The sequence below is a fragment of the Echiichthys vipera genome, assembly GCF_963691815.1.
Source record: "Echiichthys vipera genome assembly, chromosome: 2".
Lineage (NCBI taxonomy): Eukaryota > Metazoa > Chordata > Actinopteri > Perciformes > Trachinidae > Echiichthys > Echiichthys vipera.
This window is the reverse complement of record NC_139827.1, coordinates 3,822,551-3,840,734: the sequence shown is the minus strand read 5'-3', so window position 1 is coordinate 3,840,734 and position 18,184 is coordinate 3,822,551. Positions and strand designations below refer to the sequence as shown.

Below are 18,184 nucleotides of genomic sequence, written 5' to 3'. Positions count from 1 at the left end.
GTTGTAATACTGTATTTGTTTTTTTTGTACACCAGCGGATGAGCTCAGTTCTGTTTCAGATGAGGCTTTAATGGGGGACTGTTGAGACAGTGGTTAGCAATTTAGCTTCAAGGCAACAAAAGGCTATTTTTTTTAGTTATTCATAGTATTTTGTCTCTTTTGTATTGCACAGTTTGAATGAATGTATCATCATAGCCCCCAAATATGGCAATTTACATGTTTTCTTGTAAGAAAACCAGAAATCAGCCTGCTGCACAGAAGCACATCATCAGCAAAGAAACAAACCAAAAATGTATTAGCCAATGACAATGAGGTTCTGTGACCCCAAGGGTGGACATTTGCATGAAAGTAGGTATGTTTTTCAAGATTCAAGAAGCTTTTTTTATCCTGAGGGAAATGCTTGTGCAACAGTTTCAATACAAAGGTGGAAAAGGATCAGAGTGACAATAAGCATAAAAACATAAATCAAATCAAAATAAAGCTAACGTCAAATAAATCAAACAATAACTAAATGTGACAGAGTGCAACAGACATTGTGGTTAAACGTAAGTTTATACAATATACAACAATACGCAGCGTGCAGTTTAGCAGCAGATTGAAATAAAATAAATACAAACTAAATAAGTGATAATGAGCGATAATTGAAACAGTGTTAAAAATGTAGCAGTATTTCCTTAAAAATGTTGCAGCATTTCCTACAGAACTAAGTAACAGTAAAGTACAGTGAAGTGTAGCAGCCTTTCTTACTGAAGTAAGTTAGTTACAGTAAAATACAGTGAAGTGTAGCAGCTCTTCTTACTGAAGTAAGTTAGTTACAGTAAAGTACAGTGAAGTGTAGCAGCTCTTCTTACTGAAGTAAGTTAGTTACAGTAAAGTACAGTGAAGTGTAGCAGCCTTTCTTACTGAAGTAAGTTAGTTACAGTAAAGTACAGTGAAGTGTAGCAGCCTTTCTTACTGAAGTAAGTTAGTTACAGTAAAGTGTAGCAGCCTTTCTTACTGAAGTAAGTTAGTTTCAGTAAAGTACAGTGAAGTGTAGCAGCCTTTCTTACTGAAGTAAGTTAGTTACAGTAAAGTGTAGCAGCCTTTCTTACTGAAGTAAGTTAGTTACAGTAAAGCACAGTGAAGTGTAGCAGCCTTTCTTACTGAAGTAAGTTAGTTACAGTAAAGCACAGTGAAGTGTAGCAGCCTTTCTTACTGAAGTAAGTTAGTTACAGTAAAGTACAGTGAAGTGTAGCAGCCTTTGCTACTGAAGTAAGTTAGTTACAGTAAAGTGCAGTGAAGTGTAGCAGCATTCTGACTGAAGTAAGTAATATACATATCATAATAAGACCTACAGTATAACATTTAAAAGTCTGTTTGACCCTCTCTGAGTGGGGAAGATTCAGTGACATTAGAGCATTTATTTTATTTTTAGGCTTTTGTAACACAGTGGTTTTTGCTTAAAATTATTGGCTACAACCGACCAAATATTCTGTGAAAAGTTTAAATTCTTGATTTTGAAGCGCAGGTCTGTCCCTTTATGGATAGACATGGAAGAGAATTGTCCCAGCTGCTGGTGTATTCTGCATGTTATTGTGAATTTCTCTGTGTTTGTGATTTTTGTTTCAGTCTGTGTGTGTTCTGTACCCCACTCCCATTCCCCCCCACGGCTCAGGGTCCCATCTCACCCGGGTCTAATCTTGCAGGGTAACTTGTCATTTTTTCAGCAGCCACAGACTTGACGGTGGGCAAAATCTACGCTGCCATGATGATCATGGAATACTACCGGCAGAGCAAGACGAAAAAGCTGCAGGCCCTGCGAGAGGAACAGGTAGACTCCATCCCAGAGAAATTCCCTGGATGCAAAAATACACTTCACTTACTTTTTCTCTTCCGCCTCCTCCTGGCCCACTTCCACTAGCTGCCTGTCTTCTGACAAATATGGATTTAAAAGCACAAGAACCATGTCTTGTGCATTTAAATCCTTTATAAACTCCCAGCTACCGTTTCAGACAAACCCCCTCTTCCTCTGGTTTGCTTTTCATCACCGGTTTGCCCAAACCGTACCTCCCTCTCAGCCTGTGCTGTACCCTTTATTAGCATGCTACCCGAAAATGTGCGTCCTTTCTCTAGCACCTTGATGCTCCTTTGGTCAGCCTTATCCCCCTTTATCAAGCTTGCTAACAGGGGCAGCTGTTTTACTTTCTTTAACTAGTTGGCAACCTTTCCCTTTTCCTGCTGCTTCTCTTTTCCCTTTTCACTATGGGCTGTTTGCACATGGTGAGAACGATTAGGTATTGCAATTTTTTGCCAATTTACAACTATGTTTGTGTTGCTGGTAATGTTCTGAGCAATTATGATGATACCACATGGCCTTACCTTTTGTTCCGTGTCAGTGCTCTTCCCCCTCTTGTCGATGAATGCCTTTGAGATGCACTCGCTCCCGCTACCACTGTATTTTCGATCCACACTGCAAGACTTTTCTAAACATCTCTCCACTCATGTAATACCTCCTATTTTCTCCAGCAATCCATCAAGTTATTCAGCACTTGATCCTGAAAAATTTGACATGATAAGAAGTCCAAATTTGCTCATGGGTTGGAGCCAACCATGTCCATATTGAATGAGATACGTTTAAGATGGGATTTCCCATTTGCAGAATGAAGGAGCGCATTGGCGGATGGAGAGTATGTTGGTCTTTTTTCTTCCGAAACAGTGCAAATACAGTATGTGTTGGTATGTTCCTGAATGCAGCCATCCCATTGGACTGATTGGACAGGTCCACACAGGCTCTATCAACATCAGCAGTACACAAGGACTTTAACCAGTCTGTGTGTCTGTTTGTCTCACCATCCCTACAGTAGCTCACTTCATTCACCCTGTCCTCGCACCGTGGTCTTTGTTTTTCTAATGCCGTGCCATTTGGAAGGAAGAATCCACCCAAAAGCATCATAATGCTGTTAAAAAAGTTTTTCCCGGGGGGGATCTCTGATATTTAATGTACAGCTGTACAATATTTGTTGGCTATCTAAAGCATCAGGTTGGTGTCTGCTCCTTCGAATCGAATATAAAGAGTGTGTGGTTGGGGTCAAATAAGGTGGTTATTTAGTGTTTGTGTGTCCACATGCCTGCCTTTGATTTGAAGTAGGGGTGAAACAAAAGTAACTAATAAAACTATTATATTCAATAAGCCTGTGAATGTTCTCATTCGTCCAGGTCCAGGTTATATTCAATAAAGCATACAACATGTTATTGTATAGTTTAAGCTAGTATCACCATAAAGGCATAATTGCAATAACTGGGAATAAACATGGGGTTGATACATCTACTTTGCATCACACATATGGATGGGCTTTAGCAGTATCTTATGTATCATGGCAGAAAATAGAGAAATGTGGCACCAAAGACTGAAAGAAATGCAAAAGAATTGTAGTCCCTGCAAATAAAAGTAGTAAATTAGATTAAAATATTAAAAAATCCTTGGTTGCAGAAAAGCTGCCGTAAGAAAACTGCTAGAATCGGCTGCAAACGTGTATCAGCCAGACCACCATGCACCATTTTCGTCACATTAGCTCCATGGAAATTATCGGCACATACCAAACTGAAAGGCAAATTAAGGGAAAGTAGTGACATAAGCCACTTTAAGACAGAAAATTGGTCTCATGTAACATTCAAAGGGAACCACGGGTTGGATTTTTCCTTTAACTCGTCCGTCCTTCTGTGTTGTACCCGTGCCTAGTTACGTCTCAACTGTTCGTTCCCGTGTTTGTTGAGCTGTTGTTGTGTCTCAGATATTGTGTCTGCTGTCTGTCATTCACCTGTCTTTCTTGTCCCTCGTTCCTGTCTTCCATGTCGTCTCTATCCTTCTGATGCTCTCCCTTTATCCTTCCAGGAAGAGATGATCTCCCTTATTGGTCAATCCACGTCGATTGTCACCAAGTTGCTCTAACCAAGACCCATTCTCTCCAGTCTGTCTGTTCATGAATCTGTCTGTTTGCCTGTCTGTCTGCCATGGTGGTTGGTGGGATGTTGAATCGAGGTTCCTGTGACCACTGACTCCTCCGTATGTAATCTTACAATCCTGGGGATCGCTCATTGACACATATGCCACTGCTGAAACATGCTCCATTGAAGCCGGTGTCTGTGTTGGGTTTTTGGTGTTTATGTATTTGCCATAATCATCTAAATATTTGTAGTGTGAATTTTCTCAATAGAGCTAACCAGTGCCAAACCAGACTGTCCAGAGACGAATGTGAGCCTTTTACCTCTCTGACACAGGACATGACCACTGGACAGGATTAGACCCCCAAAAAAAGCAGCATTATTTTAAGCTGTGTTCCTATTTTGACCAGAATTGGATATTTCAAACAGTCCTGACTTTTGTTGTACTCAGACGATGTTTACTTTTTAGCTAGCTAACCAAAGTTGGCATGTCGTGAACACACGTGATTGGGACATTGTAGCCAGACAAACTTCCTGTCCAGCAGATCAGCCTGATGCATCAGAGGAGGTTTGGACTTGTATCTGTTTCTGAACCGGCCCTCGATCCATCCGCACTCATTTAGCATTACGCCTTGAGCTCCCAGGCTGTGGAGGGACATGACAAAGGCTGTAGCAGTCATGAACCTTCGCCTTTAAGCCACTTCCGAGAGGACTCCATTACCCAGGATCCCCTGGGAGGAAAGCTGCCTGACCTCTGACCTGATGGAAGCAGGAGGTTTTTTTCATACAACTTGTTCAGGTTGAGATGTCCACCACTTCCCCATAAAAATGGCATATTACTCTAACATCTTGGCAGATGAAGGATCACACCAAATGTCAAAATGTGATTTTTGAGTAAAAATAAGTGTGGTAATCTGGAGTGATCTTACCTCATATGCCTAAGGTAGAAGTTCCCCTGTGACACAGATCTGTGATCAGCTTTCCGTCCCCTAACCCAAAAAGATGTAAAGAAAAAAGTCAAATAATCTTAAGCTCAGCAATACCCCTTTTTTAAACGCTCGTGTGTTTAGCAGATCCCAGATCAGTAGTCTGGCAGGGAACTTTACCTTGGCTACCCACAGCCATGTGTTTGCCGATGGCGCCCTCGTGTGGGTGCATGCTGCGAGTGCATCCTGTGTTTGTGTCCTGTGTCTGCCCCCTGAGTGTGCCTGATGCCAGCCTGCAGGCCATGTCGTGTATCTCACACAGAACCGAACGCCATTAATGTTTCAGCGCATGGAGCCACCCTCTGAGGGAGGGGGCACGGACGGCCAGGGGGGTCAAGGCCTCAACAGCCTCCCCAGCACCCAGCCCGATAACCTCAACAGCATGTGAGTAGACTGGGCCTGAGACCTTTAGCCTATGGAGTTGACTGAAACACATGAGACAGCAGGAAACTATACTATACTTGCACTGAGAGACTTTGGGGGGCATCTTGCTTCTTTTCAAGGACAATATAGAGTAACTTACATTTGCACCAGCTCAACCTCTGGACCTCAACTACAGAATTTAAGTCAATATTGGTTGTTTGTTCTTTAGCTTTTGTAGATGCAGTGGTTTGTGCGGCACAAGAGACCTTTCCCAATGTGTCTCAGACCAAATTTCTCTTGCATTGAAATTATCAAACAAATCTCTTTTTCTCGTACAAACATCTGACATGATGCAATCACACGCCAGAGTCAGGGTGACTCAAAATTAAGACTAAAATCAAGTCAAACGTTTGCTGTAAATGCATAGATTTCAAGGTCACATCTAAATGAGAGGTTGAGTGAACTGAGAAAAAGTTTGAATGCCTACAGTACGTACAGTACACACTATTTATCTCTGTGATGTATTTATTCGTCTACTGGTTCTGTCTTCCTTGACTCTGGGTTACTTTGTCCATGTTGTTCAGTTCTCTCTTTTTCCTTGTTGTGTGTCAGAGTGTGTGTTTGTGAAGCCTCTGTACAGAATACAGGGTACACTATCAGCTAGCTGATAAACTATTATGCTGTAGGCGTTTATTAAGTCAGCTATCATATGACTTCTAGTTGACGGTGATGTTTTTTAGCTCCCGGATTTGTAATCCCCTGACTTGTGTGTATGTGTGGGTGCAAGACCTCCCGAGGGTGGTATGACTGAGAGCCAATCGTGGGTGACGGCCAAAGCCCAGGAAATGTTCCAAAAGACGGGTAACTGGAGCCCCGACAGACCCTACCCCGACGATCTCCACGACAACCGTCACAACCCGCAGGTATGATGAGGACAAATGCACACGCCGTCACCATGGTAACGCACCAATTCAAGCCGAATCAGGTCTCCCAACAGTGCCGACCACGTTGTAGTAACAGTAGCTGAGTGAAATCGATAAGGTTTGGTGTTCAGCAAGTATTTTGTTGGTGTGACATAATTAAATTGATGTTATGGTAAATAATTAAAGTGTCTCCACCTGCTGAACCGTCTGGTGCAAAAACAATTATCTTTTTACCTAAATTACTTCACAGTTTTATGGTGCTGATGTTACATATTCAAACCAATTGATTATCAATCTGCTCACCCAAACTTTTCCAAGCGTGTAGAGAACCTACGGTGGCCTTCAGGTAACGTAAAATCACCAAAGGGGTAAAAAAAAGAAACAATGAAACACAAGCACTTACTTAATAGCCTTGGGAGACCATCCTGATCTCGGGAGCTCCATTGTATTTTACTTGCAGATCAGTCTGATAACATTTGGAGAAAAAGGCAAAGCGACCGAACCAATCAGAGTTGATTTTGAGGCGGATTTAAGTGACGCAACGAGAAGCGACTATTCAGTGCAAACAAAATGGCAGCTTCCGTGGACTGACAGTGAGACAAACACAAAGTACTGATAAGTTGCTAAATAGCACTAGTATTTTGGCTCGGTTTTCCATAACAGCAACTCCGTCAGCTGGTAACGTCTAGAGCATGGGTGTCAAACTGATCCAGTAAAGGGCCGTGTGTGTGTGGCTGCAGGTTTTCATTCCAACCAATCAAAAACACACCTGGTCCAACAAATCAACTGTGTGAAGGCAGTTCAGGTGATTGAGTAAGTCTAGTCAGGTGTGTTCTTGCTTGGTTGGAATGAAAACCTGCAGCCACACACACACAGCCCTTTACTGGATCACTTTGACACCCCTGGTCTAGAGTGTTCCACACGTCTCCATGGATAGAACTGACTGTTCACCGTCGCACAATGTGACGTCAATGTTGACAAGAAATTTGTCCTTTCCAAAAAGTTCACCCTGGACTCAGGTTACAAAAAACACAATTTTCAGGAGTCCGCAACTGCAGTTACGTGTGGATGAACGTACAAACCATGCAGAGGAACACACGTTCGTATGGACGGCCCCTAAGTATGGAGCGTGTCATTGGATAGTCCGGTCGGTTTGGGATGGTGGGAAAGCTCAACCAAACTCTGGTGTGGACCAAAGAACTGAGCTCTGGTCCACCTGAAAACAGTCCAATTGCACGAGAGTTCGGTGTACTTTACGTGAGAATGCAATCAGGTTCATAATTTGGTCATAAACAACCTAGTCTCTTGCCATTCTTTGCGTTTTCTGATGATTTTGGCGTTGGCCTTTACTGATACTGAATCCTGTCCTCTCTCCAAGCAGATTTTGGTTCTTACCTTTTTACCACATGCCCCTCAGTCCAGTCCAGTTCCATTATTTCAAAGACCGGAAAGTGTCTGTGAGTTTCACTTGGATATTCTGCCCAATAGACAAGCAACCGTGTGAGATTTGTGTGCAATGACTGTGCGTTTCACAAAGTGCAGCGTGAACGATAACAGAACCAGATTAGAAAATGCAACAATGTCGCAAATTCACCCCCGAATCGCACGGAGTCTACCAAACTAAAGGTGTGAAAGATCCTTAAATATAGTGTGATTTTTTAACACAACAAAGGCTGCAACCGTTAATTTATGCAACAACAAGCTGCATAAATGAAGACAGGATTGAAGTCTTTTATGCCAGAAAGACATTAGAAACTTTCTGGATCCATCACTGAGTTTGTTTCATGTCCCTTCCACCTCAGTTAGCCCCTCCCTCACCTGTCAGAGTCCCCTCCCTCAGCCGACAGTGGTCACGCCCCCCTCTCGTTGTGTTTTACAGACGGTAGAGATGAGGGAGATGGGGCGGGACGGGTACTCCGACACTGAGCCCTATCACCCAATGGATGGGCATGGGCGGACCCTCTCCATGCCCCGCCTCTCGGCAGACAACCAAGTGAGCACCTTCATCCCACCATCATCACCCCCACCCCCACCCCCACCCCCATCATCATCATCATCATCATCATTCTTCATTTGCCTGTTAGCAGAGAGGACAGTTGAAGTGAATTTAAAAACGTCTCTCCATGCATCCTTAACAGAGACCAGGATGCAAAGAAGCAGTGAGACTTTTGTGAATTCACTTTTGTCCGTCCGGTCTCCCCCCTCCTCCATCCCTCACCCTCACCCTCCACTCATCCAGCAGCCGACCCACCGCAGAGCTCCTCTCCGAAGCAGCCCTAGAGCAGCGATTAAATGGGTCGGAGGGCTGGATAAGTGTTCTAGATACATACACAAATATATATCTAGACCTATATTTGTAGAATATCCTGTTGCTCCCAACCTTATCCTGTTCCCCGAATTCATTTCCATCCTATCCTTGGTGTGTCTGTCCTGTGTAAACTGTGGCCAGAGTCAGTGTCCCTCTTCAGAAATTCAAAAATGAGAAAATACAAAAGACTCATTTAAAACGAATAGAGGCAACCGCATCATTGGCTCCATCAAACTGACTTTGTTGACTTGAGATAGAGGGGTGTGGTAGGTGTCACTGTACATCATTTAACGCTTATGTTCCAGTTCAACCTTTTTCTAGAAGCTAATTAACTACAAACGTATTCAGAGAGAACAAAACTAGTAAAGCTTTGAATATTCTGTAAGTTGAACGAATAGTTTTTGAAGTAGGGTCATACAAGCTAAGCAATGTGGCTCTGTGGACCGTAAGTGTGTGCTATAGTTAGAATATCTTCACCGCTTTACCTTTGCCATCATGCAGCCCTTTCTAAACAGGTAACTGAAGCCCTTACATCTTTGCTCTCTTCAAAGCCGCCAGACAGATTTTAAGATGCAGAACACAGGAGCTGCTGGTCTACCGCCACTTTGGTGTTTATAAGGGTCGGCCCGATTCACCAAAGTCACCGAATAACACTTAGGGCGCACTCACACTGTCCATCCGCACCGTACCCCGTGCTTTAGGGTCCTTGTCCCCCCCTCTAGGCCCGTTTGTACTCACACTACCTGGGCCTCGGCGAATGCTTCTTGCTGCCTATACGTCATCACGCCGTAACACGTCACACGCATTGATGACGTCATGGCGATGCGTGGCTTTGTTTACAAATCTTTCCATAGACCTCAGAGTTTTTGTGCGTCTTGTCGACTGTTTTTGAATCTTTTCATCGACCAAATCTGCAGTAAACACTCCACCTCCGCATCACACCAACGTGAACCTTTCGCCGCCATTGTTTTAAATGTCCGCGCATGGTCCCTCCTTCTTTTCTCTATTTCCCAACAGGCTCTGCATGTGCAAACGTGCTTCACAAAAGCCCACCTCTCCCAAACGGGCCATGGATGGCAAGCATACCGCTCCTAGTCGCGGTACGGTTGCACTCACACTGGTCAAACGAACTGGACTTTAGCCGTGAAACGTGCTGAGGCACGGTACGGTTGGACAGTGTGAGTGCCCCCTAACAAACTAACTGATCTAGGCTGCAGTTCAGCAACCTTTGTGTTCTGTGAGGTAAAATTACATTTTCTGACAAAGGAGTCTGTTGGATTTGGAGAGTGGGTAGATGGATGTAACTGCTTCAGTTCCCCGTCGGAGAGAGGTGAAAATATTCTAAACATGGCGTACATTTAAAACGGTAAGGGTTATTTTAGGTGGCTAAAATATGTTTAGCTGCTGCCCACAGCAGTACATTGATTGGGGCGTGTCGGCCGTCATTTGAAGAAATCCGATCCATCCCTTTAAGCTGCGATCAGACAGGGACAGACATGTAAAATCCTGATTATGTGGACACTGATGTTGAACTCTGGTCCGCAAATTTCTCCCTTTCTCGTTAACATCAACAGGAAATGTCCTTTTCTGCTCATTGGGGTTTTATCTGTGTTACAGTTCTAAACTCATTCATCCAAATAGAAAAGATGGTTATGGCCTGTCCACTGTCCATTTCTCTCATCCTGGGGGTGAATTGTGTCAAAAAACAGGTTTTATGCTTAGAAATCAGTCCCTGAGTGCTTTCAGATCTTGATTCCTGCTCAGTTTTGTTTTGTGTTTTATATGTTTGTCGGTTTATTTATGAATTTACCCTGAAGCCTCTGGCTGCAGTTGCACACACAAAGTCATTCCATTCTCCGTCATGTCACCGCATCGAGTTATGTTGCTCTCACTTTGGTGTGTTAGTTACTCCACAGAGTGCTGTTTGTATGAACATTTAGAGGATGAGGAAGGAGAGTGTATAGGAGGAATGGGACGTGCACATAAACAAGGAAAGAGTAGAGTAGGTGTCGCTCCAATTTCTACTTATTCTTAGTTTTTTAAGTTTCTCCTTTAAAAAGATGGATGGGGTCGATAAGAGGGACTATTTTGGAGAAACTGTAGCTTTTAACGTTTGTCAGTGTGGACAGGTGATAATGTGCACCCAATTATTAAAGATGAGGGTATTTAGGGTTTTTATAGCTCGTCCAATTACTGTTAGTCCTTTAAAATACATTCTAAAGCCTTGTTCAGACCAAAGATTTGCGACAAGACTTAATCGTTTTAGAACGTAGAAATTTGCTAGATAATAAATGAGGAGAGGGAGTGCCATTGAATAAGGGCGCACTCACACTGTCCGCCCGTACCGTGCCCCGGGCTTTAGGGTACTTGGTACAAAACCTGTTTGGGCACGGTACGGAAGGACAGTGTGAGTGCGCCCCAAAAGTTATTTTCACAGTTTTCACTCACTGTCCTCATTCATTTACTAAGATGCTAACAAATTATATCAAGCTACGGAAAAAAGCCTGAAAGACAGAACGGCGGTGCAGAGAGATGTCGCTATGGAGACGATACAACATCTGGTCGCATTGGTGTGAACTGGCAGGTTTCAGAACGTTGCAGCGCTGACAATTGCAATTAGTTGCAAGTTTCAACTCGTCTTGTCACAAATCTTCTGTCTGAACTGGGTTCTTTGAGAACATGGACGCAGATCCTTCACTGCTCATATGATGCAAACACCCTCAAACAGTTCACCCTTTACACTCACTCTGTAGTTTTAGTCTCAGTTTAAATCCAATATGGATTTTCATCTTAAAGTCAACACAGCAAAAACACTAAAAAACACCACTCTCCGGATACTCACGGATAGCAGTTGAGCTACGAACGCACTCTTTGTGCACTTTTCAAAAGCAGGATGGACAGTGGTCAGTTCTCTTTACTGCTCTTTTGAAATTTTAGCCCAACATTTGGTACCGGTCCACGGTCCACGCCACCCGACCCAGGTTTGGAGCCTGCACTTTTAAAAACTCCTTACTCCTCTGGTAAAAGTCCTGGAACACACACGATCAAAGTCTTTGTGTTTATATAATTAGGAGATGTTAATGTTATAGCTCGACATAAATGAAGGTATAGACTGCAGTGGGAGTGTAGAAAATGTCCTGTGTGTGCGTGTTGTGTATACAGTATATGTGTGTGTGTGTGTGTGTGTGTGTGTGTGTGTGTGTGTGTGTGTGTGTGTGTGTGTGTGTGTGTGTGTGTGTGTGTGTGTGTGTGTGCGTGCGTTACTTACTGCCTTCTAACACTGCTCTGCCTTACAGAGAGCTCATGCTGTTTCGGTAAGTGTGTGTATGAGTGTGTGTGTGTGTGTGTGTGTGTGTGTGTGTGTGGATGGACATGCATCTTATATTGTCCTTTGTCGCTCACCGGCACACCCACCTCGCTCTCATGTGTGTGCACTGGCCTTCTTTAAATTAACTGGGTTCTCTCTCTTTCTCCTCTTTCTCTGTCTCCGCTCTCTCACACTTTTGTCCCTCCTGCTTTTGACCTCTGTGCTTTTCTTTGTTTTTAATCCTCCCCTTCCTCTTCTCCTTCCCTTTTTACATGTCCTATATCCCTCTCCTTCCATTTTCCCTTCCAAAACATATTTATCTCTTTTCAAAACAATATTCCCATTCGTCCTCTCCTTCCTTCCGTCTCTCCATTTATTTGTTTCTGTCTCTTTCTTCTTTCGGTCCTGGCGGCTATGCTATGTCGGACGTGTGTGCGTGTGTGTGTGTGTGTGTGTGCGTGCGTGTGTGTGTGTGTGTGCGTGTGTGTGTGTGTGTGTGTGCGCTACACTGCTCTGCTCTACGTATCATCTCTGTGTTTGCCTGCTCTGCAGCGGAGGAGACACAGGCCTCGCGGAAATAACCTCAGTGTATGTACCTCTCTCTCTATCTCTATCCCTCTCTCCCTTCCCTCTTGATTCTTCTGTCTCTCCGTCAATCATTTTGTCAAACTGGATCTGCACCAAATTGTAGTTTGTCGGGTTGTTTTGCCCCGCAGGGACGCACCATATGGAGGGGGGTTGAACTGCAGTAGGATAGGTCTGGTCCAGGTGATCTAAATACCCTGGACTCTTAAACTGTTCTCGGGTCTCAGGAGCACTAACACACAGGACACAGAGCGACTGAGACAATGGGTGCACGCTCAGTTCTCTACTGTGAGAGTATCCGAAGTAGAGAACGCTGCTCATTCAGTGTGTAAAGTCATTTTAAACCCAAAATACTGAAGGAAATGAACTAGCTGTCTTTTAAATTCCGGATGGTTCCCTGTCACACTTGTTTATCTCCTCTCTTCTTCCCGTAGTTCACGTGTTCGCACAATACTTTTCACGGGTCGTGTAGCCCAGGGGTCTGTAACCTATGCTACCAAAAGAGCCATTTTAAGAAAGAAGAACTTAATTAATTCATTATTATTCATGTTACACACACAGGCCTGAAATACACACACATGCACAAACAGGACCTATACATGCAATTAAGGAGAGATGTCAGAGCGAGGGGGCTGCCAGTGACCAGCGCCCCGAGCAGTCAGGGGTTCGGTGCCTTGCTCAACAGCACCGAAGGCAGTGCCCAGGAGATGAACTGGCACCTCTCCAGCCACCAGTCCACACTCCATTCATGGTCCACACAGGGACTTGAACCAGCAGCCCTAAAGTTCCCAGCCAAGTCACCTATGGACTGAGCTACTGCCGCCCATTTTTTGCTCCCTCTGCCATCAGATAAAGTTTGTCTGGAGCCGCAAAACATATTTGATGTCACAGTTTATAAAGGTTTATATAAAGTTACTGTTGACATTGTATTCCTATTATTACCTGTCCTAAAATTGTGGTTGTTTGCTAAGTTCTCACCACATATCAAGCACACAGGTAAGCCACCGTCATGTGAAATCAAATTACCACCAAATGTCCGTGAAACACTGTTTTCCTTGTGGGTCACCAACTCCAGATTAGCCCCCTGCAGGGAAATGCGCCGGGCCGTAGACCAAGGATCATTCATTCATTCATTCACCATCAACTGCTTATCCCTGTCGGGGTCGCCGGGGGCTGGAGCCAATCCCAGCTGACATCGGGCGTGAGGCGGGGTCCACCCTGGACAGGACGCCAGTCTATCACAGGACACATAGAGACGAACAGAGACAGACAACCATTCACACCTACGGGTGATTTAGAGTCATCAATGAACCGAACACCTGCACGTCTTTGGACTGTGGGAGGGAACCGGAGAACCCGGAGAAAACCCACGTAGACACGGGGAGAACATGCAAACTCCACACAGAAGGGCCCCCAGAACTCCAAGAAAAAATGTTTTCCCTCGTCCACTTTGCAAAAAAACACGTTATTTACACATTGTTTGTATCATTTTTTGGCAAAGCTACAGGGAGCCACTGAAAAAGGGGCTGAAGAGCCGCATGAGGCCCAGGAGCCGCGGGTTGCAGACCCCTGGTGTAGCCTGTCTTGACAGTCGCATGAAACAGCTCGGTGCTTTTCCGCAACTAGAGAGACGCCATTGGAGTTGTGTCGACGCGGTGAACCCCACCCACCTGGTGCTCTGAGCTCTTTAAATCAACTGTGGCCTAATTGTCACAATGCAGATCTACTTTGATCACCTCTCCCTTTTTTTCTATCTATCCTGTCGGCTTCTCTTTGAGCTGTCTCCTTTTTCCCCTCTTTCTCTCTCTCTCTCTCTCTGTCTCCCTCCCGTGTCTGCTCGTGTTGAGGTTGCTCTGCTCTCCATCGTTTGTTCTCTGTGACCACTTTCCCTGGAGTTCTGCTTGTGCGCAGCGTGCGTGTGTGTTCCTTCGTGTGTGTGTGTTTTATGTGGTTTTAAGTCTGTTGCATCGCTGCGGACCGGGGTCAACAGTGTATGAGGAAAGCATGGGCTGGCCTGATGTGCGACTGTTGGCCCGTATGGGGGGGGGGGGTTGGCAGCGTGTCGGCATGTCATAACTCATGCATGGCGTGGCAGAGCTGAGTCTTTGTGGCGTTCACTGGAAAGTGGCGTACCAACGAGGGGAGAGCGTTGCTTTAGCCAAAGGCTGTCGCTCAGTCGCCTGAGAGGTGGAGTGAAAGTTGGACGGAGGCTAAGTGTGGATGACGTCATTGTTTGTGACTTTTCAGGGCGTCATTTCTTACAACTAAGGGGTGAGGTGTAAAAATGAACTCAGCAAACAGAGTCACCTCACCGGTGTCATAATGTTAGTGTGATATGTGTAGGAATGTCCAAGTAGAGATGAGTTTTATACCTTTTATACCTGTTTAATGTAAGACCAGTTTCATCTATACAGTATATATACGTATACTGGACGACCACGCCCTGCACAGGGTGGTGTGTGAGGAGGGTAGACACGGAGGAGGACGCAGAGGTTTAATGTAGGACCAGTTTCATCCCCAATGCAGCAACTACCTAGAAAATGAGTGCAAAAGCAGAATTATCAGTATGGTATTTATATTAATATAAGTTAAAGTAGTCATACTAACAGTACTATTATAACTTCCTTCTCTTAAAACGCTGAATTTCTTTTAGTTGCTCGGGTTTCAGCGAAACACGGTGATATGAAAATTGACCTGTATCATACACCGTACGTTTACTTATCTATACAGTATAAATACGTATACTGGACGACTACGCCCTGCAGAAGGTGGTGTCTGAGGAGGGTAGACACGGAGGAGGACGCAGAGGTTTAATGTAAGACCAGTTTCATCCCCAATGCAGCAACTACCTAGAACATGAGTGCAAAGAGACACCGTCCTCTGGGTGTAAAAGCGGAATTATCAGTATGGTATTTATATTAATATTAGGTAAAGTATTATTATAACTTCCTTTTAACACGCTGCATTTCTTTTAGTTGCTCGGGTTTCAGCGAAATACAGTGATATGAAAACTGACCTGTATCATACACCGTGCATTTACTTATCTATACAGTATTAATTAAATATTCTGTTTTACTTACTTTTGATAATAATCGTCTAATACAGTGATGCCATGAAACTGTGTGTGTGTGTGTGTGTGTGTGTGTGTGTGTGTGTGTGTGTGTGTGTGTGTGTGTTGCTGGCCGCCCAGAGTGCGTGCATGGCTTGTGTTGCTTGGGAGCGTGTACAGACCTCTGTCTGTGTGTGGTGCTGCTCCAAACCAGTGAAATTTGAATTACTTTACTTAGCTATCACCAGCTGCTATAGTGTTGCGTATGCAGCAGTGTGTTCGGTGTCTACGTTCACTTCACGTTATGTGTTAAAGCCAGTAACAATCTGCTGGAACGTACAGTACAGAGCAAACGTTTGGACACACCTTCTCATTGGACTGGTAAATGGACTTGTACTTATAAAGCGTCTTTCTAGTCTTCTGACTCCTCAAGACGCTTTCACAGTGTTTGTCACATTCACCCGTTCACACAGACATTCACACTGATGGCAGTGGACATCTACAGACCATCTAATCTAATCTAACCATTCACACCACATTTACACACCCATGCGCAGCACGAGGAGCAATTCAGGGTTCAGTGTCTTGCCCAAGGACACTTTGACATGTGGACCGGGGGAGGTGGGGATCGAACCGCCAATCTCTCGAATGGAGAGATTGGTGGTTCGCCCCATAGGCCCCCATTTGAGGTCACGACCTCTTGAGTGTGTGCAAAGCAGTGATCAGAGCTAAAGGTGGCTACTTTGAAGAAACTAGCATATAAGACGTATTTCCAGTTGTTTCACACTTCATTCATAGTTCATTCTTAGTTTTGATGCCTTCAAGTGTGAAATCTACAACGTCAATAGTCATAAAAAGAAAGGAAACTCCTTGAATGAGAAGGTGTGTCCAAACTTTTGCTCTGTACTGAACATTGAGATAGTTCTGGAATAAAGGAAACATCTAAATATTTCAGGCTTTCCCATCTGACTGCGGACTAAATGAAATATGGCCGCCGTTTGGATGAGTCCAGCAGGTGCATGTGAGGCATGGTTTCTCTGGCCCTCCTTCGTGCTTGCTCTCTGTCTCCTCTGCCCCCTTTTTCTCCTCTTCCTGTCAGTTCCCTGTTTATCTTGTCCGTGTCATCATGTTTTTGGTGAAGACGCATGGTATTACGTGTGCTTGTCAAAGGGGCTTCGTAGTTAGGGACTTTCAGGCGCTATGGGTCAAAGACCGTTAAGTGATATATGGTTTAAGACGGGTCAAATAGTAGGCTGTACTTGTTTCAGATCAGATGGGTGCGGGCCACCACGCAGGACAACACAAGAGCCCAAATGTGCAAATTTCAAAATAAAATGCAACCTGTGGAAACCTGAATTGTATTGAATTCCTGGTGTAGTTGACCGCCACCCACCTAAACCTAAAGAGTTCTTTGGTACTGCTGTTTGACCCAGGTCAGATAGTGTCATTGAATATGCGTAGATACACTCAGGAATGCACAGTCTGACAGACCTTCAACCCCATGCAGCTCTGTCGTAGTTTCATACGTTCATTAAAAGTCAGCAAAGTGAGTTTTGAGAGTGTCCTCCGTCTTAGAGCCGGGGACGGACTCCACCTGTCAGGATGCACTAAATCTCCTTCTTCTCTCTTTCTTTCTCTCTATTATTTTTGTATCTCTTTTCTCCTCATTTCCTCGCATCCCCTCCTACCTTACGTTCTCCCTTTTCGTCTGTCCATCTCCCTCTCCCTCTCCGTGTCTCCTCCTGCGCTCTCTCTCTTTTCATCCCCCACAGACCATCACCGACACCAGTCCGATGCGCCGCTCCACCTCCAGCCTGGTCCACGGGCGTACGGGCCGCGGCGTGAGGCTGGACGACTACTCCCTGGAGAGGGTGGTGTCTGAGGAGGGGAGACACGGAGGAGGACGCAGACACAGGGACAGGAGTCACCGAACCTCGCAGCGCTCCCTGACCAGATACACCGACCCTGATACGGGTGAGTCACTCGTAGTAGACATCTGTATACGACCTTTAATGCCTATCTGACATCGGACAATCAACTGCACATGTAGAGGATTACAGCTGTTTCCACATATTTTACAATTTAATCCACGACAAGATCCATTTAAAACTAATGGAGTAATCACTGCTAGCTTAGTAGCTTCTTGCGCAATTTTCAAAAATCTCGGTCGACAAATTCTTGAAGTCCGGTCTACTGTTGCTAGGCGACTATGGCGTGGGGGGGGGAGACCACTTCTAGTCATACGTTGTTTTGAATAGAAAACAGTGGACAGTCCCAGGGAGCGTACCCATGTCCCTTGCTTTGTATATGACGGTCACTGCTGAATTTCACGACACTGAGGCCTATGTAGACCCTAACACTACCCCCTAACCCTAACCCTAAACCCCTTACCGTAACGCATTGGCTTATTGGCGACCGAGAACATAGGGATGACCCCTGTCACCATGGCAAAGAGTTACCGTTTGACTGGTTGTAAGGTTCTAATAATAAGACAAAAACATTCCCGGGACTTTCTAGTTTGTTGAGTCAGCCAGCTAATTTAAGCTAATGCTATAACGAGATTGTGGGATTTCCCATACTGAATAAAGACAACACATATAAACACAAAACTGCCTCGCTAGACCAATCTAGGTGTAACTAAGATATAAAAAAATAGAATTCCTTTGACAGATATTACCACTACGTCTGCAATTTTCGAATGTAGGATTATCTCAAATTTAAGCCGACATAAGGCGGAGACAT

The 18,184-nt window shown here is 44.6% G+C and overlaps 1 protein-coding gene across 1 annotated transcript in view; it reads left to right on the top strand.

Annotated features, from left to right (window-relative positions):
• The window catches only part of cacna1ab (calcium channel, voltage-dependent, P/Q type, alpha 1A subunit, b), a gene marked incomplete at both ends in the record, with an annotated part of 186,213 nt that overhangs the window by 164,742 nt on the left and 3,287 nt on the right, over positions 1 to 18,184 (top strand). Inside the window, 7 exons of the mRNA XM_083936390.1 lie at positions 1,707 to 1,810; positions 5,170 to 5,291; positions 6,058 to 6,193; positions 8,073 to 8,186; positions 11,798 to 11,815; positions 12,361 to 12,396; positions 17,215 to 17,416. Coding sequence (XP_083792516.1) covers positions 1,707 to 1,810; positions 5,170 to 5,291; positions 6,058 to 6,193; positions 8,073 to 8,186; positions 11,798 to 11,815; positions 12,361 to 12,396; positions 17,215 to 17,416 — 732 coding nt within the window. The remainder of the gene's footprint in view (positions 1 to 1,706; positions 1,811 to 5,169; positions 5,292 to 6,057; positions 6,194 to 8,072; positions 8,187 to 11,797; positions 11,816 to 12,360; positions 12,397 to 17,214; positions 17,417 to 18,184) is intronic.